Source organism: Lepidochelys kempii, chromosome 8 (genome assembly GCF_965140265.1).
Source record: "Lepidochelys kempii isolate rLepKem1 chromosome 8, rLepKem1.hap2, whole genome shotgun sequence".
Taxonomy (NCBI): Eukaryota; Metazoa; Chordata; order Testudines; family Cheloniidae; genus Lepidochelys; species Lepidochelys kempii.
Genome location: NC_133263.1, coordinates 73946995 through 73969981, shown reverse-complemented (window position 1 = coordinate 73969981; position 22987 = coordinate 73946995). Strand labels below are relative to the sequence as shown.

The following is a 22987-nucleotide window of genomic DNA, read 5'->3' as shown; positions in this document are numbered from 1 at the left end:
ACAATAAACGTGTAAGTGGAATCAATTCCAGGGCAGCGAAGAAGTGCATTTCAAAAGTACCTGTGGCAAAGAATGTTTGTTTATTATACAGAATCACTCTGTGTGGCTAAACAATGTTGAGATGGGCTTTGACTTGAAGAGGGACTTTTACACTTGAGAAAACTCAGATATATTAGACAGATTTATTATTTAATGTTTATATTGCTGGCGAGCAGGGAGACCTCAACCCAGAAGTAGAGATTTAGTCAGGGGTATTTTTGGTAAAAGTCATGGACAGGTCACAGGCTGTGAATTTTTATTTATTGCCCGTGACCTGTCCATGACTTTTACCAAAATTACCTGTGACTAAATCTTAGCCTTACTTATAACCAGTAACCTAATTATCTGCCCTAGCAAAAATGTAGATGTCTGCTTAGAACATGGGTGCTATAATGCAAAGAAAATCCTTGAAGTAGAATACCAGAAACAACACACGCCAAGCAGATTTGTGTTAGTACTCACCAGCTGGAAAAGCTTAAAGAAATCAATATTTGCGTACAAGGAGTCTTCTATTTGTTGCAGGTTCTCCTGGGAAAGGGCACACATTGCATTGTACACAGCATGCATACCCCTTTGGCTGCTGAAGATAATGAAGCGGTTGAGTAGGGTCTGGCTACAGGCGATGTCTTTCAGAGTCAAGTCAGGGACTCCATAGGCAAACTGCAGCCAAAAGCAATTCACTTTTATCATTGTGGAACTTTCAGGCTTTTCAATAAGAACTAGAGACAATACTAATGCTTTGGTGGTTACAATTAGACCCTACCAATGCCTTCATGGACTGTAGGGTGACACCACCTTCTGAAGCCACAGCCCTCGAGTGACCGCCAGTTGATGTCATGTGTAATCACCTCCCCTAGGCAAGGCTTTTCTCCCCTCACTGGGGAATCCAAGTTGTTTTCAGAGACAGAAGTATTCTTGTCCCCCCCCACCACCTCAAGAAGGGCCTGTGTCATATCCAGTCATCCTGCTGGCTAAGGAGGAATGAATGTGGCTCCCACATGTATGTCAGTGTTGCCCCGGAACCTGCCAAACATGCCATGTGACTCTACCTTTGGTATGGGTCAAGCATGCTCCTAACCCTGGCTGACCAGAGAGCAAAGGGCCAACCCTATTCTGATTCTCAAACTTCCAATGACAACGAAGGTCTGGTCTACACACATATTTTGTACCACTGTAATTATTTCAGTTAGGGCTGACTTTTTACCAAAATAGTTATAGTGGTACAAGTCCTAGTGTGGCTGCAGTTATACTGGTTCCTTATGCAGATATAGGTTACTGTGTGCATACAAGGAGGGTTGTGCCACTTTAACTGTGCCAGTATATTAAAGCATCACAACTTGTGTGTGTAAACAAGGCTGTAGGGAATGTGTCATATGACACAATTAAAACAACATTCACATATGAAATACAGGACACAACTGAAATTAATATTTTAAATGACTGCTTATATTTTGAGCGTGTGTGCAATTCAAGTTATTAGACAATGCAATACCCATAGCCAGGCCTGGCATCGCAAAGGATCTAAGGAGACATTCCCCCCCACCCTGATCTTCAAGGGCCCCCAAATTATTGTCAGAAAGGCCAAAATATGTGCAGTATGTACAATCCTTATCCATGATATAAATTATAAATCACAGCAAAATCCTGATACAGTAGCCAAATTTTACTTTTTTAAACTCTTAAAATCCAAGATTTTCCCCTGGGGCCTAACTAGTTCCTAGACACCTTGAAGGTTGTTTGTTTTTTTAAACAGGAATATCCAGAGGCCCCCCCAAATACCCAATTCCCTTCCCACTGCCCCAAATGGGACCCTAGAACCGGCCCTGCCCATTGCACTATGGGAAGGGTAGGCTCTCGTGCTGGGATAGGCACACTCGGCAATGGCCCTGCTTCAGGCTAATCTGCAGCAGTGATAATCTCGTCATTAGATGATCAATCTTCAAAAGTTAAATATGACCGATCAATGGAGTGTGGCCTGTGACTGTGCCACGTGATGTCCCCTAGGGGTGAGCTGCTGTTGCAAAGTTACTTTATACTGATGCCTAAACTCATTAACACTATGCGAGCCAGATATTCTAAGGGCTCATGGCTATATTATTAGCACAATCTGATAGTAAGGGAGAGGATAGAAAGCAACAGAAGACATGTCAGTACTGACTGGACTTTTAAGTTTGGTTTGTGTTTTTCAGGCAAAATCCAAAGAGGGATGGGTGAGAACAAGTTAAAAGTTGGATTGTTCCAGTTTGACTGAATTAACCCACTGTGGTAAAGGCATTTGCTCAAAGCTTGGGAAGCACAGACAGCATTTTTGAATGTGGACGCAAGAGCTATATCTACACTACATTGTAAACCCGGGTTTGTGGGACCTGTGCTTGTGGAGACAGTGTTTCCAAGTCCATATTTAAGCGTCCACACTGCATTGAAAACTTGGGTCTACAATTGCTGGACCTGGGTCTCACAACCAAGCTAACGCATTATACTGCACTACTACTGACTTGGGTCTGTGGCTTGAGCTATGTCCACACTACAAGATGACAGGGCTTGGACAGAAGTCACAGTGGGACTCCCTGCCACTCCAGTCAATCCTGTTCTGAGTAATTGGCGACCCGAGTCAGAAGATTTGCGTGTGTACGGTAGCAGGGGTTTGGGCTCAAACCTGAGTCTAAGCCCCAGTTTAGAAGGCAGTGTGGATGTATTCAAAGTGTTTCACAAGCGTTCCAGATGCCTGGCTTGGGGTTGGCAATACCTAAGTTCCAGGCTCAAAGTGAGCTGCACTGATGACTAGTAAGAATGCTTTGTTTGGATTTGTAAAGCAAGTGAGGAAACCATGACGTGGATGTTACTGATAGGGATTCATCGCAGAACTGCAAGAGGTTATTTTATTTACACAATGTAGCTGCCCTGTGAGACTGCCCAGGAACAGAAGAGGTTAGAAGCACACCCAATCTCCACCCTTTTAAGTTGTTCTACAATGTGGGCTGTAGCCAACCTTTTCTAAGCTGCTTATCTTTTTCTGTGCTGCAACCCAAAAGCAACTCTTTAGAGGAAAACTCTACTAATTTTATCAGTGTGTCACTGTTTAGCCAGAACACGCAAGCTGAAGTACAAACTATTTTTCAACTAGCAGGCTTTTTGATCAGTTTTTGCTTTCATTTCAGTGTGTCATTTCCTGCACACCCAGCATGGTAGGAGGTTGGAGCTAGAGCAGCAGCTAGCTGTTTGCCAAGGAGTGAGACTCTTGTTAACAAGTTTCTTTGAGGTTGGGGGAAAGAGAGGGAGAGATTGCGTTTAACTATGTAAATGTGTAAAAGATCCAGATCTGGAATAGCAGAAGATCCTTGAGAGGACATATGGTCTTGTGATTAAGCCTCTGTAGCAAGACTCAGAAGATCTGTATTCTAGTCCTGGCTCTACCCCCTTCTCCAGCAGGGGCAAGCTATATGGGCTGCAGTTTTCAAAGGGGCCTATGGGAGTGAGGCATGCAATTCCCACTGAAAGTCACTCCCACAGGCCCTTTGAAAATTACAGCCTTAGGCCAGGTCTACACTAGAGACCTATATCCGTATAACTAAGTCGCTCAGGGGTGTGAAAAATCCACGCCTCTGAGCAACATAGTTATACCAGCCTAACACCCCATGTAGGCAGGGCTACATCAATGGGACAGCTTCTCCTGTCAATGTAGCTACCACCTCTTGGAGAGGTGGATTAACTACACTGATGGAAGAAGTTCTCCCAGCGGCGTAGGAGCGTCTTCTCTTACATGATACAGCGGTGCAGCTGCGCAGAAGCAGCATTTTAAGTATAGACCTGCCCTTAATCTCCCTGTGTCTCAGCTCACGATGGGTGAAGCGTGGCTAATACATGCTCTACCTCATAGGGTGAAATTAACCTTTGTAAGGTGAGCTGCTGCTACAGTGACTAGTGCCAAAAGCCTAGAAATAAACTGTACCCATGGAAATCTACAATGGCTGTCAACAGAGCTTGTTGAAATTCAGAATGTTTTCTGCAAAACATTTTGGTTTCTTCAAACTGGCATTTTCCAATTAAAAAGTATTTGGTTGGAAAATTCCTGACCAGTGCTCATGGTCAACAATAGGTCTCCTTTGGCTCTTCCTCAGCTGGTGTTAAAAATGGTTCGGATTCTGATGTAGAAAGAGCCAAACTTTTCATAACACCATTACAGAAAGCATGACAGATATCCACGTTACAGGAAGTCAGGATCATGCTTTCTGCAGCTGTGTTGAAAATATTTTGGCCCTGTATATAGCCAAACTGTTTTCAATACTAGATAAGGAAAGGCACCTGGGAACCCACTACTAACAACCAGTCAACAATGGGTCATTTCCTTAGGATAGCAGACCTAGGAGGGGGATGAGGAGTGAAAGAAAATGTGAAGTGAGCCCCAACAGGGTCCTTTTCTGTATTTTTACTTCAGAAGCACTAGAGAGACCTAGCTTTTCAGCTCCTCAGCTGGTGTAAATTGACAAAGTGGCATTGAGGTCAGCTGAGATATGCCACTTTACACCAGCTATGGATCTGGCTGGGTGTGTGTGGGGGCTCACTGGGTGAGGGAGCTTCCCGTAGCTCTAGTCAGCCCTGTAGTGGATGAGTAATCTGGCAACCAGTCACACCAGCTAGAACCTGTAAAGTCTGAGAAGAAGTGAATGCAAGTTCATTAATCCCCTCTCCTGCTGGCCACAAGCAGGCCCACACATTTCCAGCATTTGTGCTTTATGTGACAATGAAAAAGAAGAATTGTGTCATTCAGCCTGAATTATTGCCCCCTCCCCCCCACCACACACAGCATGGAGAGCAGTAATCCCAGGGGTCTGATTCAGCAACGTTCATTCATCAGCACAGCATTCCTCTCAGAGCTCCCCAGCCACTGGCACACAGAAGGCCAAAGACAGCCTGGACTTAGTCACATACAATCCTCTGAGTAGCTACCTCAGGAATGATCTGACTTGCAATTTTCACTGTGAATTTTAGATCTATTATTCATTAAGGATCCAGGACAGCTGGTCTGCTTTTCACTGCTCCCATCTTTCTCCACGAGACAGTGCCATAAAGCCCCTGTGTGATCCAGCTGACATCGGGGAAGTGAAGTTAAACGTTTCTACCCACAGAGTTCTCTCTTGCTGCTCACCACATTGTTGAGTTAAAATGGGGCACAGCTGCATGATGTTCCTGAGCCAAGTCTTTGATCACAGGGCCAGATTCATTGCTAGGCAGTGTAGCTACCAGATATGAACTCAGCTGCTTTGGAGTAATGCAGGCAGCAAACCATAGTGCCTTGGTTCAGTCCATCCCCCAGGTATTTTTTAAGGCCAAAATAAGTCTGGATTCTGGAAAAACTAACGAAGGGGGAAGAGGCGCTATCACCCATCTGGTGCCTCCAGCTGGGCAGCTTTTTATTCCTGAATGTACAAAGATTCCACTCCACACAGATAACTGCCTTGCAATAGCAGGTGGCTGCTGTTATACTAAAAGGCCTTGTCTACACTGGGTAGGGTACAGGTAGCTACATGCCACAGTGAAAGGCAGGCTGCGCCCACACTGTTGTGTAGCTACATGTGTGGTAGTGAAAGGCTCCAGGACACTACACTACTAAAAACAGCAGTATAGACAGGGGAGACACTGCTTAGGCATGTAGAGAGCCATGTAGGGAATACATGCTAGGGTTCTGGCATGCCTTTCCTCTTCTCAACTAAGCAGTGCCTCATCATCTACACTGCTGGGGGCGTTTGCAGTGTATGTACTCTACCTGCTGCTGTAAGTGTAGACATAGCCTATATCAACCCACCTGTTCAGGGCGCACTTGAGAATTAATCAGCTGGAAAACCACTGAGTCTGAGAGGCCAGCATCACTCAGCAGAAAGGACGTCAGAGACTCCTCTTCTTTCAAGAAGTCTCGGATTCTTAACCCTCTTCCTGAATGCAGAGGGAAGCAATGTAAAGAGCACTGAGAAGATGGACAAGGTGAATTAAAGAATGCCCTGCTTAGACCCATGGAAACTGTGTGCTTTGGCCAAGGTTTTCAATAGTTACTAGTGACTTTGAGGTCCACCACGAGACACCTGAATAGCGCTTTGTTTTCAGAAAATATTGAGCACCCACCATCTGAAAATCAGATCTCCTAAACAGTGCTTGAATTATGGGGGAAAAAGTAGGGGGCCCTTAATGAACATACGTATTTAAAAACACACACACGCCAACCTGACATCTCCTCCGTCCCCCGCACTTTGAATGAGACAAAAGTGAGGTAGCCCCTAAAAGCAGTAAGAGGGCCTTCCCCATAGTTGAGCACGGCTTTTAAAAGCTCCTCAAGGTAAGCAACTGAAAACGGAGGCACCCAAAATCACTGGTCACATTTGGAAATCTTGGCGTTTTCTTTTGAAGTCATGTTTTGTTTTATATATTCAGTTACTATGATGTTGTGACGTCCCAGTCTCCCCCTCCCCCTTCTACTGGGTGTTGTACAAACAACCTTTGACAATCGGTGTCATTTACACTCACTTCGCATTCACTATCAACAGCAACATGCGCAAACAGCCTAATTTTATATTTTGTAAGAATGGCCCTTTTAAAACTTTTCACAGGCAAAACTTCATTACTCTTTTCAAGGGGCATGTCTCAAGGAACAGCGTTAAAGCTTTATAGTCCCCACTATTAAACAAATCCTACTCAAGAAACAATACACACAGACACAAACACACAAGAAAGGCCACAAAATTCCATTCCTTCCATCTTTATGATAATATATATAATTGACAGTAATTGGTCCAAAACACCTTAACTCCTGATAAGGTTACTAATGAGCCAAACCCTGAAAACTCTTGCTGAAGTCAACAGGAATTTTGCATGAAAACTGTCCAAATAGAAGCTCAGTAAGGATCTCAGAATTTGGCCCATAAGTTCTGCACCATTACTGTTGAATGTTCTAGTGTATCTCATAGATAGTGCAGATAGTGCCACCCATACTTAAGGTTGCTGGATACCTCCCATTATAAGATCCTGTTTTCAGTTGCTTTTAACTTCACCAGACTAGTGTTTGGGATGAAATTTTCCATGCTAGATGTCTGCCTCACACTAAATTGTTTTGGAAAATTTCAGCAAAAACAGTTCAGCTGTTTCTCAGAATGAAGCTAGGGGAAAATGGTTTTTTTTGCCCATATTGAAAACAGTTCTTATAATTGTTTGAGAAACTCTAGTCCTCCATGCTTTGCAGCAGGCTCTTGAAATTTGGCTGGGGAGCTTGAGGAAGAAGGGAGGTTGCACTGGTGTCAGGATGTGTCATCTTTTGCCATCCCTGGGAAAATCTGCTAAATTTGGCCAAGTTCTGAGCTTCTGAATATCTCAGTTCACACTCAGTAGAGACTTGTTAGGGTTTGGCAGGTAAATACGCCAAAGATTCCATCAGCACTGAACACGCACAGGAGTCTAGGGGCTGAGCAAGACCTTCCCTGTAATTGCTCCTGCAGGAAACCTAGGGTTGCTGTGGCACCAAGGACAGGAACTGAGAGCAGGGAGACTGTATCCTGTGCTGTCTGTGCTCCCCACTGTTCGTGCCTCACCAGTGTGGAGGAGGGATCAGGCTCACAGGCATGCAGAAAAGTTAGGAGCTGGGACTAGGGAAATGGCAAAGGGAGAGACTGGGTGGGATGGGGACTGTGATGGGGTAGCCGAGTCTTGGGACTTGTTCAAAGAGCCAGGGGAAGGTGGACTGATACAAACAACCTTAATTGTGGCATTTCCTAATTTTTGTATGCTTGACTTTTCCCCCTTAATGTTCTCTTAACACAGTTTATATATGTAACTTACACACACACACACACAGAGCTAGTAATTCCTTCCATGCAGAGGAAAGAGTAGTGCTTCTCATCCTGTTTCTTTATCCCCCTGCATGAGTTTTGTTGGCTGCTTTATGAACAAGCAGAATACAACTTTTATTTTAAAATAAATCAGGCTATTGACTTTTTTTTTTTAAACTGGGATTCTGAAGCAGCACTAATATTGGGCTACACAGGATGCCTGGCAGCTGGAACACACTTGTTTATTTTCTGACTTAAATAGAGTTGACATGCCCTGTAAAGGAACACCAAATGCAGAACTGGGATTGCAAAGAAAGTTGAAAAGCTTGAAAAACCTGGAGTGCAGCCCTGGAACTCTGAACTTCAAAGCTCTGGCATTTTGTGCTTTCCCTCACTCCCACAGAGCTGATTGTTTGGAATCAGTTTTTGCAGCTCGCTTCCAAAATGCAGCTCAGAATATATTTGTGTTCTTAAAAAGCCTACATTTTGGGGTATTTTGAGGTGCCCCAAGCTATTCACAATGAGTTAGTCCCCTCAAGGCATCCATACGGTATATGCACACACCATCCTAGAACACCTGCATCAGATGAGTTTATTGGAGTCACTGTATATATTCTTATTAACAAATATTTGCTGAGTCACAATATTAGATTTTAGTGCGCACGTGCGCATACACACACACACAAACAAACAAACACACTTCTGAGGTGAAGGACTTGTAGCTAGAATAGGTCACTGCCACACTCCGGGGCAATCCATTTTTGTCCCACTAATTTTGGGAGTGTCCTTTTAGAATTTAAATCAATAATTTGTAAGGCCATTCAAATACAGAATGTTTAAATGTATGTTTATCAACAGGCAGGTGTGAATTGTATGGTCACTCCTGACATTATCTGCAGAGGCGAGGATTATCCAGCTCTTGGGCGGGAATGTACTACAGTCTAAAGAATATAATGAAACAAATTGCCTGCAATTCTTTCAGGATTAGTCCTCATTGTTTCCATAAACTGGATCATAATGCGTAATTCCTCCCAGATTCTGCCCAAGTCATGGATTTCAGATGCTTGGAGTAGAAGCTCTTGAGCATCTTGATACACTCTTGCTAAGCTGAAAGAAGAATCAATGAGTCATTAGAAAAGACTAATGACACAGAGCAGGTAAGACAAACCTTACATGTCATGGGAAACACGGAAACAAAGAGCATGAGGCTCTTCACACACAGGTTAATCTGGTCATACTGTTCACTAGACATATGGAGCAATGTTTGGATCTGGATTAGAATCCAAACTTCCACAAAGTTTGAGCATGTTAAAACTTGGGATTTTGGTTAAACCCTTTGGAATGGCTTTAACGTTGTCAGGCTATAGACATGTCAACCTCTATGGATTCATTACAGCAGCATCAATCTAACGACTAGTACAGAGAGACTATTTGAGCTATTGTAACAGAGTCAAAGTTTGCACTAACCAGCAGCAACCTACAAGCCCAATTTGAAAATGAAAATTACTTTGAGCCTAATTTGGTCATGCTTGCTCATGTTGAGTAGTATTTTACTCAGGGTGCAGCCTTCCCACCCCATAGAGTAAGGTACAGTAGTACAATACAAGTAAGGGTGGAAGAATCAGGCTCTGTATTTGTGGAACAGGTACAAATAAATTCTAATAAGTAGCAGTGAGAAACAGAGCACATCTAGGTATTGAGCTGTCACGGATGACCACACCCTGTGCAGTGGGCATGAGATAGAACCTGGACATACATCGGTGGTGATACACTGCATTTTTTTAAGAGTGCTATATTTTTCCATACAAAGACTGATACTTTCAACCTAAATAACTTATTTTAGATGATAGGAAATAGCAAAACAAGAAGGAAGTCAAGTCAAATCTCTCAGAGAGCACAGTATGTTTGCCTCTTCTGATGTGTTGAATCTGATTTGCCTCACAAAGCAGCAGCAGGAAAAAAGAGACTACCTAGAAAAGTAAAGATAGCTTTAGATAAGCTATTACCAGCAGGAGAGTGAGGTGGGGGGAGAGAAAACCTTTTGTAGTGATAAACACCCATTTTTTCATAGTCTGTGTACACAAAAACATCTTCTGTATTTTCCACAGTATGCATCTGATGAAGTGCATGTGGGGGGGAGGGATAGCTCAGTGGTTTGAGCACTGGCCTGCTAAACCCAGGGTTGTGAGTTCAATCCTTGAGGGGGCCATTTAGGGATTTGGGGCAAAAATTGGGAATTGGTCCTGCTTTGAGCAGGGGGTTGGACTAGATGACCTCCTGAGGTCCCTTCCAACCCTGATATTCTATGATTCTATAAGTGAGCTGCAGCTCACGAAAGCTTATGCTCAAATAAATTGGTTAGTCTCTAAGGTGCCACAAGTACTCCTTTTCTTTTTGCGAATACAGACTAACACAGCTGTTACTCTGAAACCTAGAAAAGTAAAGGTGCATTATTCAGAAAACAAATACACTAGCTCATAGGCCACTCAGTTTGATTTAACATTTTAAATGTTCACAGATAAACAAAAAAAGAAAGTGGAATGAAAAGGGAAAACCAAAGTGGGCCAGTTTCAGATGGCTGCACCTTTGACGGCCTTGATGTTGTTAGCTCATGGATGTTTCCGCTTTGGAGTCTCTAAAGCAATGTTACTCAGATTGAGGCTCATGAATTGCAAGTGACTCTTTAATGTGTCTTTCTGTAGCTCTTTGCAGCACATGATATTAAAACATTGTGATTTAATTATTAACCAATCAGGATGCTTTTCCTATATTAACAACCAAATGTAATGGATAAAATAATAATACTTGGTTAGTCATTTTGCTGTAAACTAAACTAAATATTTCCCATCATACTGTTTAAATATGAATATATAGTACTACAGTAAATGGAACAATGAATTTCACACTAATGTGGCTCTTTTAGGCAATGTTGATTGCTAATTTGGCTCTTGAACCTCAGAGGTCTGAGTATCACTTCTCAAAAGATAAAACCACCCCCTGACAAGTGGGCATGTGGCCATTACTTTCTGCATGTTTTAACAGATTTTGCAATTGTCCTCATTTTACTCTAGATGTCCTTGCCCTGCTAAACTCTGTGACTTGCATGAGTCAGCTATAATACACGACACACAGAAGCACTTGCAAAGATCATTCTGACCAAAAGATCAGAATTTTGCCCATCTCCCCATGAGTGAATTTAGTGTTTGAGAATTGACAGACTGAGGGAAGTCTTTTATATGTTACCAAGACATATAAGCATGGGCGGAGTCAATGCAAGCTTTCCCACATTGCCGGTTTGCCCCAGTCCTGATTTAGAGGAAGTATCTCAAATGGTGGTAAAGACAACTCAGGTTCTATACTCTTAAATCCTGGGCCTTTGTTCTTAGATTTCTACTATAATTGGCAACTGAAGTGGTGGTTTTTGTGATGTGGACACCTGTTCACTGGCAATTGGAGGGACACCACCAAACTCAATTCACGCAGGCCATAGAACTGCCATCAGATGCAACCTTTTGGTCTTTATTGACCAGGGCTAGATCTAGATCTACATGCTACAGTTACCTCCATCCTGAACCATCCAGTCTTCCTGGATGCTCAACTTTCTGCCAAGGGCTGGATTTTAATTCACACTGCAGAATAATTCTATAAAATACCCTTTATCATGAATCCACCCCATTGATAGGGGATGGGGATTACAGCCAATCTGAGGGTGGACTTTGTGTCTGAAGTTATTCCATGACTGCTCACCAAGATCTGTCACATCTGTGATATGCATTAGAGACAAGCTGCTAGGCATTTCTCTAGGACCTCAGTATACTAATGCAGCCCCAACCTAGCACACACATCTCTTCCCTGAATGCAGTAGGTTCATCCTTGCTTACATGGAATTGTTGTAGTTAGACACAATGCCAGGAGATTCTCCACGGGTGGGGCTGCGGAAACAAGGATTGTTCATATTACAGAAGATGCCTTGTAACCATGGCAGTGTTCCTGCAGAGGGCATAGCCTTATTTGGAAAATGGCCTGTGTATATGAAACAGAGAAGAGAAGACAAAATATTAATTGTTGGGTTTCATTCCTAAGGCAGCTTGAATGAACATTAGAGCTTCACACGTTTTCTTGTTGCAAGAGGAATATTATGGTTACTTTGTTAGCCAGGAAAGTTTTTTTCAGGTTTTTGTCTTTGTCAAATAAAAAGACATATGTTCTGTGTATTATTTTCAAAACCACTCAGAATTGGTCTAACTCTGCTCCCTCTGAAGTCAGTGGTAGAACTCCCATTGATTTCAAAGGGAGCAGAGTTAGGCCAATGCTGACCATTTTGAAAATCCCACCCTCCACATTTACTAAAATGATTATGTTAAGGACCATGTCATATTAATATTCACAAATGTGAGAGTTAGAGGGGAGTAATTCCAGGCCTTCCAACCAAATAATTAATTTAATAGAATCATAGAAGATTAGGGGTGGAAGAGACCTCAGGAGGTCATCTAGTCTAACCCCCTGCTCAAAGCCAGACCAACCCCAACTAAATCATCCCAGCCAGGGCTTTCTGAAGCCCTAGGTAACCTATTCCAGTGCTTCATCACCCTCCTAGTGAAATAGTTTTTCCTAATATCCAACCTAGACCTCCCCCACTGCAACTTGAGACCATTGCTTCTTGTTCTTTCATCTGCCACCACTGAGAACAGCCTAGCTCCATCCTCATTCACCTTCCTCTGTAGCATGGGGCACGGGTCACTTGCTGGAGGATTCTCTGCTCCTTGAAGTCTTTAAACCACAATTTGAGGACTTCAATAACTCAGACATAGATGAGAGGTTTTTTGCAGGGTGGGTGGGTGAGATTCTGTGGCCTGCATTGTGCAGGAGGTCGGACTAGATGATCATAATGGTCCCTTCTGACCTTAGTATCTATGAATCTTCGGAACCCCCCTTCAGGTAGTTGAAGGGTGCTATCAAATCCCCCCCTCATTCTTCTGTTCTGCAGACTAAATAAGCTCAGTTCCCTCAGCCTCTCCTCATAAGTCATGTGCCCCAGCCCCCTAATCATTTTAATTGCCCTCCGCTGGATTGTCTCCAGTTTGTCCACATCCTTTCTGTAATGGGGGGGCCCCAAAACTGGATGCAATGCTACAGATGTGGCCTCCCCAGTGCCCTTGATCTGCTGGCAATGCTCCTATTAATGAAGCCCAATATGCCATTAGCCTTTTTGGCAACAAGGGCACACTGTTGACTCATATCCAGCTTCTCGTCCACTGTAACCCCCAGGTCCTTTCCTGAAGAACTGCTGCTTAAGCCAGTCGGTGCCCAGTTTGTAGCAGTGCATTAAATTCTTCCGTCCTAAGTGCAGGACTCTGCACTTGTCCTTGTTGAAACTCATCAGATTTCTTTTAGCTTAATCCTCCAATTTGTCTAGGTCACTCTTGACCCTATCCCTACCTTCCAGTGTATCTACCTCTCTCCCCATCTTAGTGTCATCCACGAACTTGCTGAGGGTGAAATCCATCCCATCATCCAGATCATTAATGAAGATGTTGAACAAAACCGGCCCCAGGACTGACCCCTGTGGCACTCCATGTGATACCAGCTGCCAGCTAGACATCAAGCCGTTGATTACTATCCATTGAGCCCAATGATCTAGCCATCTTTCTATCCACCTTATAGTCCATTCATCCAATCCATACTTTTTTAACTTGCTGGCAAGAATTCCGTGGGAGACTGTATCAAAAGCTTTGATAAAGTCAAGATATATCACATCCACCGCCTTCCCCATATCCATGGAGACAGTTATCTCATCATAGAAGGCAATCAGGTTGGTCAGACATGACTTGCCCTTGGTGAATCCATCTTGACTCTTCCTGATCACTTTCCTCTCCTTCAAGTGATTCAAAATGGATTCTTTGAGAACCTGCTGCAGGATTTTTCCAAGGAATGAGGTGAAGCTGACCAGTCTGTAGTTCCCCGGATTTTCTTTTCTTCCCTTTTTAAAAGATGGGCACTATATTTGCCTTTTTCCAATTGTCCAGATGTCCCTGATCACCATGAGTTTTCAAAGATAATGGCCAATTTCTCTGCAATCACATCAGCCAACTCCCTCAGCACCCTCGGATGCATTAGATCCAGCCCCATGGACTTGTGTGCATGTCTAGCTTTTTTCTAAATAGTCCTTAACCTGTTCTTTCACCACTGAGGGCTGCTCACCTCCTCCCCATACTGTGCTGCCCAATGCAGCAGTCTGAGAGCTGACCATATCTGTGAAGACCGAGACAAAAAAAGCATTGAGTACTTCAGCTTTTTTCACATCATCTGTCACTAGGTTGCCTCCCCCATTCAGTAAGGGTCTCACACTTTCCCTGACCACCTTCTTGTTGCTAACATACGTGTAGACTCCCTTCTTGTCACCCTTCACATCCCTTGCTAACTGCAACTCTAATTGTGCTCTAAATCTGCCCGATTACACCCCTGCACCTTCGAGCAATATTTTTATACTCCTCCCTAGTCATCTGTCCAAGTTTCGACTTCTTGTAAGCTTCCTTTTTGTGTTTAAGCTCACTGAAGATTTCACTGTTAAGCCAAGCTGGTTGCCTGCCATATTTGCTATTCTTTCTGCACGTCGGGATGGTTTGTTCCTGCGCCCTCAATAAGGCTTCTTTAAAATACGGCCAGCTCTCCTGGTTGCCTTTCCCCCTCATATTAGCCTCCCAGGGGATCCTGCCCATCAGTTCCCTGAGGGAGTCAAAGTCTGCTTTTCTGAAGTCCAGGGTCTGTATTCTGCTGCTCTCCTTTCTTCCTTGCGTCAGGATCCTGAACTCGACCATCTCATGGTCACTGCTGCCCAGGTTGCCACCCACTTCTACTTCCCCTACCAATTCTTCCCTGTTTGTGAGCAGCAGATCAAGAGAGGCATGGCTCCTCGTTGATTCCTCCAGCGCTTGCACCAGGAAGTTGTCCCCAACACTCTCCAAAAACTTCCTGGATTGTCTGGGCACTGCTATATGTCTCCCCCCTCCCAGCCGATGTCAGGGTGATTGAAGTCCCCCATGAGAACCAGGGCCTGTGATCTGGAAACTTCTGGGAAATTTCTTGGGAGGATTTCCAACAACAGGCCTAATTCTGGCCAGATCTATAACCTTCCAACACCACCGATATCCCAGAGGGTAAGTCAGACTAGCGTTTAGACCAATATGTGCGTAGAGCCAAGCAATTACATTTGGAAATGAGAAGAGGGGTTATTGGCAGAGCAAGGTGCCATCAATGGCAGAGAACTAAGCAGCACTCAGAATCCTCAGAACAGACAACTCCCAGTATCTACTATTAGGATAGTATTGGTACGGCTGCTGCCTTTATAAGCAGGGAAATGGCCCATAAATTAACATAGGATTTTTTGTTGTGTTACTTTAATTCAGGGACATTATATGTCCCCAAATTACTAAAACTATAAACTACTTAGGGCAGGGCCATCTTTTTATGTGTACAACACTTAGCACAACTGGGCCTTGAGTCCTGATTGGGGCCTTTAGGCATTAATAATTTTTATTGCAATAATAATAATTATTATTATTTTAGTTTTATAACATATATTCTTACATTCATGTTGGCGATAGACTGGGTTAGCCTTCCTCAGCCAGACAAGGACAAGAAATAAAGACAAAGGCCATGCAAGCTCCACCAGAAAACGAAGCTGGGGAGAAAAAAGTGTATACAAAATAAATGTGACATAATTAATCCAGTAATTTACCAAATAAACAGAGCCCCACTGAACATCACCATGAACCCAGTGCTCCTCTCCCTCCCCTGGAAGAATGTTTAAAAACCAAGGGCGATTAAAGAGCTAAGGTGAAAAAAAAGAGGAGGCAGCAGGTGCTAAACAGCTAAGAATAGAGGACTAAAATAATAGCAAAAAATAATAATTCTAGACTGTTGTTGAGAAGAGCAGCTAGTGCGACAGTGATGCAGGACTGCCGGGCTGGGGGGGGGGAGGCTGGAGAAGAAGAATAGTAACCATGCACTGAGCTTCTCATGAAATGGGATTAACAGCCTCTGTGGCCCACAGGAAATTATAGGGATGAAAAAGGACAAGGTTCATGTAGCACACCTGAAACCAATGCCTTCTGCTGAGTTAGCAGTTGTACCCCCACAAAATATATTTTCCCTTCAGATGCTTGTCTGGCTAGTTAAAACTATTCATTTTTTCCCTTTTGATATCTTTCTTTGATAGCTATAGCATATAGCAACTACCACACATTCCACACTTCGCTGGTCCTTTATTAGTATTGTTTGGTGCTGTATGCGCTGGTAGAGCTTGCTGTGTTTTTCTGTTCCTATCCACCTTGCGTTACATTTTTCTGTAACAGCTACAACAGATTCTTCCGAAATCCTGAGTAGTTAGTTTGCACATAGGAAATTCTCCCCCGGGGCACCAGATATGTACAGCAATCTGCAGAATGCATCATTTGCCCTGGGTCTTCTTCAGGCTAAATGGTGACAGGGGATCTAGCAGAAAGAAATTCCACAGTATAATTAAAAACAGGGTTTTGGAGCTGCCCTGTCTTTTCCACTGTAACTTTGTCTATTAGCTTTAATTAAGCTCAGCCTAGGTTTATGGCCAAAGGGTGGAGAAATTTTTGCCAAGCAAGCATTTCCTATTTTACACATTTAATCTTGAGTTAAAAAAATGCAGTTTAGTGCTTCTAAAAGCCAGACAGGAGTTTGGGTTGTGGGGGGTGGGGGAGGCGGGAGCACTGCTAGACCAAGGGATTGGGAAACCTGACACTGTGCAGATCCTCCTGTTTTCCCACCTCTCTGGCCTGGAGTAAGGAATAGCTGTGCAGTTGGGATGACGCCTCTCTGTATGGTGACCAGACAGCAAATGTGAAAAATCGGGACGGGGGTGGGGAATAGGAGCCTATATAAGAAAAAGACCCCAAAATCGAGACTGTCCCTATAAAATCAGGACAATCTGGTCATCCTAACCTCTCTGTCCCCCCCAGCTTTCACCTTCCCAGCAGCTAATCTGGCCACAAGGCCTGGATTTTCCCTAAAAATTAACATCCACTTGAGTTCATTTGTTAGGATGGCTGGACAGGCCCTACCACCAGTGATTTTAGTGGAAGAAAAATCAAACAGGCTCCTAGGGTATGTCTTCACTGCAGAGTTCTCCAGGGTTCTTACCTGGGTGTTGTTGCCTCTAATCACCTCCTGTCCACATACAAAAATCTCAGTCTCGACCCAGGATAGCTGGCTCCTCTCACGTGCGAGGCTAAAACCGTGTGCTGCTTTCACTCAACTTGGTAACCCAGCTAAAAGGCCACTTGAGTGCTGACAATACTCTAATGCCTTCCCACAGTTCCCTGTGTGTGCTCAGAAGGAAAGACAAGTTCTCCCACAGCTCACTGGGAAAGAATCCGAGTGGCTCAGCTCACTGCACCATACAGAGCCATGGGCTAAATGCCCTCAGAAGTTGCAGCGCCTCACACAGGGGAGCGCACTGCCACTTAGTACAGCGCTTGCCATGCGCTCGGCCCACACTCAGAAAGGGGCACAGTGCCCAGACCATGGCCCCACCCCCCTACTCTGTTTGTGCTCCGCCCAGAGGCCCCACCCACTGCTCACTCCTCTTTGCCCCATCTCCCTCGCTCGCTTCTCTCCGCCCCGTAGCCCCTCTCCCGCACCCACAGCTGGCTCCTCTTTTCCCCCCATGCCTGCCGGCCGCTCGCTTCTCTCTGCTCCCTGACCCCTCCTCTCCTTCCCCCTGCACACCCACCACTATCTCTGCCCCTACCCTCCACCCGCCTTCCCCCTCACTCCTCTCCACCCTCTGGCCCCTCCCCCACACAGGCCCCTTGCTCCTCTCCATCCCCTGGCCCCCCTCGCCTCTACCCCCCATCTCCCACTCCTCTCCACCCCATGGCCCCGCCCGTCCTCCATTCCCCCCCCGCTGCTCACCCTGAAGGCATAGTCCTTCCACTTTTAAAAGAGGGGGGCCATGGCCTCCTGACCCCCCCCATTCGGGCACCCCTGTTGCCAGGTGTCCGGTTTTCAATCCGGAAGTCCAATCAAAAAGAAGACCTGGCAGTGTTGGGTCAGCACTGCTGACTGGACACTAAAAGTCCGGTTGCAGGAGTATCCGCAATCAGCCTCCCCGCTAGGAGGGTGGGAAGAGCAGCTGCTTCTGCCTGGAGGAACTGCAGCTCTGCTGGAGAGAACTGGCTCCCCTGGCTCTGGCAGAGAGAGGTAGGTGCTGGCTCCGCGCCACCCTGGGAGGGATCCTATCTGTCCCCCGTGCCCCACTGTGCTTGTCCCCCGGCTCCTGCCTCACTCCAGGGACTGATCTGGGCAGCCCCGTACTAGCACAGCCCTGCCGCTGCCTCTGACTCCCAACCCACAGCCCCTGGTATTCCAACCCTGGGATCCCCCTTCCAGCCCGGCTAGTGGCCCTCACTCCCAAGCCATAGCCCCCTGCCAGCCCATCCCTGGGCTCCCCCACAGAAATTAAGGAATAACAATAGATGAAGGCAAAAAAACCCCACCCTCTTCAGCGCAGTGAGAAGCGCATTAGACAAGACTTTTTAATTTTTGTTACTGAAAGTTGTGCATTTTATCCTCTGTGCAGCTATTGAAATCTCAAGGATTTTAATTCTAATCCTGCTCCGGTATATATACAATATATAGCCTTGTTTTACAATTTTACTATTATGTAGAGTTTACTACCATGTCCAGAAGTCTTTGATTTTTAGATGCCAAAGAAATTAAACACAACTCTTATTTATCAGATTAATTACATTTATCTTTTAATAATAGTTTTAAGGTCTGGCTTTAGAAAGTGCCATGTACTGAGTGGTCAAAAATGGTATTGTATATTATGAAGGACCAAATAGCTTATAATAGGCTCATTTATGGGGAAAAGTTTCATGCATGTTTATTCCTGCATTTCTTGTAAGTGGATAGTTGGTCCAGGTGATCAAGGCCGGCGAGTTATATATGGACAGCAATGGGAGAGGGGACAAGCAGATTTAACATGGAGACCAGCAGATTGATGGATTGGATCCTGCAGTCCTTAAGCACACAGGTAGTCTAGTCTCCATTGACTTCAAGGTCTGAAGGAGCTATTGCAGAGGGCACAATGGCTGCTGTATTTCCTGCAATTGCTGCCATTTCCAGTGCCGCCTTCGTTATTAATTTTTTTAAAACCACAAAGTATTTGGGGTTAGCATGAATGTGAAAGATACTCTGTGAAACCTGACTTCATATCAGTAAGTCTCAGTTGAGTTTGCAAAATTGCACGCAACATGAAAGGTGGCCTAAAGCAGATTCAACTAAGATCCGGTGGCAGATGACTGGCTATTTCTATTATAGGGCTCAAAGACAAAGGCACACTAAGAATCAGGTCTGTATAGGGAATCATTTCAACCCATTCCACGATTCTGTGATAGCCGCAGGAATGTCTCACTTACCATAGTTCATGTCTCGTGTTTAAGCCATATTGTCTTTAGTTAGGGTTACCATACGTCCAGGTTTTCCTGGACATGACCCTTTTTTTTCATCCTCTGTCCTCTGACCGGGTACATTTTTGAAATAATAGGAAATGTCAGGAAATGTCTGCTCCTGACATTGCAGCTCAGAAAGAGCTGTCTCCATGCCCTGATTGGTCCCTCCCCTGCATTCTGCCTGCCCCGGCCCCAGCCAGCCTGCCAGGTAAGCAGAGCCACCAAGCACCTCTATGCTGGACCACCTGCCCTCCTGCGGGGCCTCAGAACCCAGCCAGGAGGGATGACAGGGCCTGGCCCTGGCTCCCTGCCCAAAGGAGGGGGAGAGGCCCTCAAGGAGGCTCTGACTGAGAGCTGGCACTGCATCTTGGGCCTGTGCCCGCCATCCAGCTACCATGACAGGGAGCACAACACTACCACCCACCTTGAGTGAGAGGCACAGGTGCCCCCTCCAGCATCCACCAGGTACTTCCTACAGCACCCCCCAAATATCCCCTCCCAGTACACATACCCCAGTCCAGCACTCCTCCCCCACAAAATACCCCCTCAAGCAGCCCCCAAATAGCCCTTCTAAGGGGACACAACCCACCTGCACCCCCCCAAATATTCCCTCCAGCACCGTACCTCCAGCTCCCCTTTCCCCTCTCCTGATAGTGACTTATTTGGGAACTTGAAATTTGGTAACCCTATCTTTAGTTAGAAATATAAGGCCTGATCCTGTGAACTCCCTCAGCTTCTTTTGACTTGAAGCCAGTGGAAACGGCGAGCTTCCATCACCTCAGAGAACCAGGCTGTAAGCGCTTGTCTACGCTGGCAATTTACAGCGCTGCAACTGTCTCGCTCAGGGGTGTAAAAAAGCATCCCCCTTAGCGCAGCAAGTTTCAGCACTATAAAGCTCCAGTGTAGACAGTGACCCAGCGCTGGTAGCTACGCCCCTCGTGGAGGTGGGTTTTTTAGAGCGCTGGGAGAGCTCTCTCCCAGAGCTGTGCCATGACCACACAAGCCACATTAAAGCGCTGCCATGGCAGCGCTTTAGCGTTGCCAGTGTAGACTAGCCCTAAGATAATTTGGTTTAAAGAAATAAAAAATGAACACTAGTAAATAAGGCATTTATGTAATATGTATTAGTTGCTCTGTCCTAGAGAAAGTATTACGTGAAAGGATTTAAACTGTTTCTCCAATTCTTGCTTACCTTGTTACTGTTGTCATTCAACCATGTAATAAAAAAAATTGAGCTTTTTTCTGTGCAGTTGGATTCTGTGATTTTTTCTGTGCAGTTGGATCTAAATATAAGTGCACATGAGTGGCAACATTAAGATTTGGAGCCAGACTTGCCCTAAGTTGTGGGGTACACAAGTCATTTTTGTTGGTGCCTATCTTTACAGCCAAGCACCAAAACCTCAGTACCCAGAACTATCTTCACTGTATGCCATGCTGTTTGTCAGATACTCAGTACAATGACCTCTGTTCTAAATTTACTCTGTAAAGTGTATCTTGCAAACAAATGGACGAAGCCTACAGACAGGCCTACAGACAGCACAGCCGATTTCACTCTGTGGTACGCACGTGTTTAGCAGGCTGATAAATGCACCAGTCATTTGACTATCTGCACTGTATTATTCTCAGCATGTTCTAAAGCAGAAACCCGAAGACTAAGGTTTTATCTTTTACCTTTTGCCTTTTCCTGAGTGTCCAGTTCTTCCACAGCAGAAGTCTGACCTGTCTAAGGAAGCTCATTGTTCTTCTGCATCAACAGCGCCACAAACCTGTAGTATAAAATGCATCCATCTTTATCTCTTACACTTGGGCTCAGATAATACCTGAAACAAAATTCTCAGCAGAATAACTGCCTTTAACTTCTGTTCTTTTTACATCTCTCTTTCCCTTTACTTGCCGTGCTTTTCAGTTATACCTTATACATCTTGTTCTAGACAAATGTTGAGCTACAGAATATGGTGTTTTTCCCTTGTTGGGAGCATGGTTGTCATGACTCATTTTTCTGGGTCAATAAACAAGAGGACATATTTTTCAAAGACCTCTTTTTACTCATTTCAACTATTACCCTGGCATTGAAGGAAACTTTTGATTTATTACCTATAACTGTTTCCTTTTTTATTTTTAGTAGAATCAAAGATGACAATGACTCATAGGTTAATCTAATCTCTCCGATACCTGGATTTTCAGAAGTTTTAGAATAAAACCAGTATTAGTTACTTGACACTTCAAGGAAAACATTTAAGGTGAGTTTCTCATCCCCTGAGAAAGTGCTTAAACCTCAACCAAAGATAAAAAAAAGGCCAGCCTTGGACAGAAGACGTGGTACTAATTATGAAAAAACCTGCTAGAAATCACCTCTTTCTTTTCATTTTGAGCATGGAAGAGATTAGGGCAGGAAATTTAAGACCAAATTTAGGTCACACTGACTGTGCTGCATATCAGCTGTCAGATAAAAAGAGAAAAACTCCACAGCAGGAGTTTTCATGCAAAATTACCAGCACTGACGCCTGGAGGGTTCTCATTCTTTGTAGGTTAACAGTCGCATACACTGTTCATCATCATCCCATCAGCTCTAATTGCTCATATTACAGACACAGCACAAAAGGAAGTCAGATTGGCTATAGAAAACTATTGCAACACAAGAGAGCAAATGGATTATGTATTATGCTTTGAAAGGATGCACCTCTGCCTGTTACACCATTGGGTGGAGGCAACTGGGTGGGGGCCACAAGGAAACATATTTTTCCCCCCAATTCAAAACTTTGTGTTTCAAAATGTAGTTCTATTGTAAAAACAAGACAAAAACAAACAAAAAGGGATCAAAACACTTTAAAATAAAACAAAAAGTTTAGTTTTGGGTTGAATGAAATATTTAGTTTCGCCCAAAACAAGTATTGTTTTTTTTTTCAGTTTAGCCACCTAACCAAAAAAAAATCAATTATTCCCACAAATGGTTGTTGAATGCTGTAATAATGCTACAACTGAAGAAACAAAGCTTCTTAATGCGTGTTGGTAGACTGAAGACCCAGAACAGGCATCACAGTCTCAGTGAAAGGGAGGTCCAGTATTCGGGGGTGAGGGTGGTGGTGATGGGGAGTGTTTCCTTTCATGCTGCTGGTGGAGTTTGAGGCCAATCCCAACGCACTACTGGTGCTGGGAAGGAACATTAATTGGGACTCTGGAAAGGGAAGAAAGCCTGGCAGAGTTACAGAAATAACAAAATATTGAATGCAGGGGAACAAGAAAACTTCTTCATAAAGATGGCTAAATCTTGTTCACCCATGTTCAGCTGAAAAGCAGCCAGCTACCCACCAGCTAAGCAGAATTTTACAGACAAGAGAGTGTGGACACACAGATATTCATTTCTGTAGAGCTGAGACTCTGGTATAAGGAGGACAATCCTGGTGTATTTTCAAATACTACAATGTGCACTCAGATTATGTAATGGGCTAATTTACTACCGAATGGTCATTTTTCCTCCTGTTCATTCCAATTTGGAAACAGGCACCTTCAGTTCTTCTGGAGACACACGTATCCTTCGGGAGCATCTCTGAACAATCAGTTATCGAAAGGGACATGGTGACGGGGGAGATAAAGTTGAGCATCAGCAAGTTGATAATGACAATTTGGCAACAGCACTAGTGACTGCAGATT

General features: G+C 44.4%; 1 protein-coding gene across 1 annotated transcript in view; it reads right to left on the bottom strand.

Annotated features, from left to right (window-relative positions):
- Nucleotides 1-21073, bottom strand: part of ABCA4 (ATP binding cassette subfamily A member 4) — a 99501-nt gene extending 78428 nt beyond the window's left edge. The window contains exons 1-6 of the mRNA XM_073358296.1: nucleotides 21008-21073; nucleotides 15438-15531; nucleotides 11732-11873; nucleotides 8818-8957; nucleotides 5843-5970; nucleotides 502-699 (exon numbers count right to left, since the gene is read on the bottom strand). Of these exons, the coding sequence (XP_073214397.1) occupies nucleotides 502-699; nucleotides 5843-5970; nucleotides 8818-8957; nucleotides 11732-11873; nucleotides 15438-15531; nucleotides 21008-21073 (768 nt within the window). The remainder of the gene's footprint in view (nucleotides 1-501; nucleotides 700-5842; nucleotides 5971-8817; nucleotides 8958-11731; nucleotides 11874-15437; nucleotides 15532-21007) is intronic.
- Nucleotides 21074-22987: the final 1914 nt, after the last annotated feature.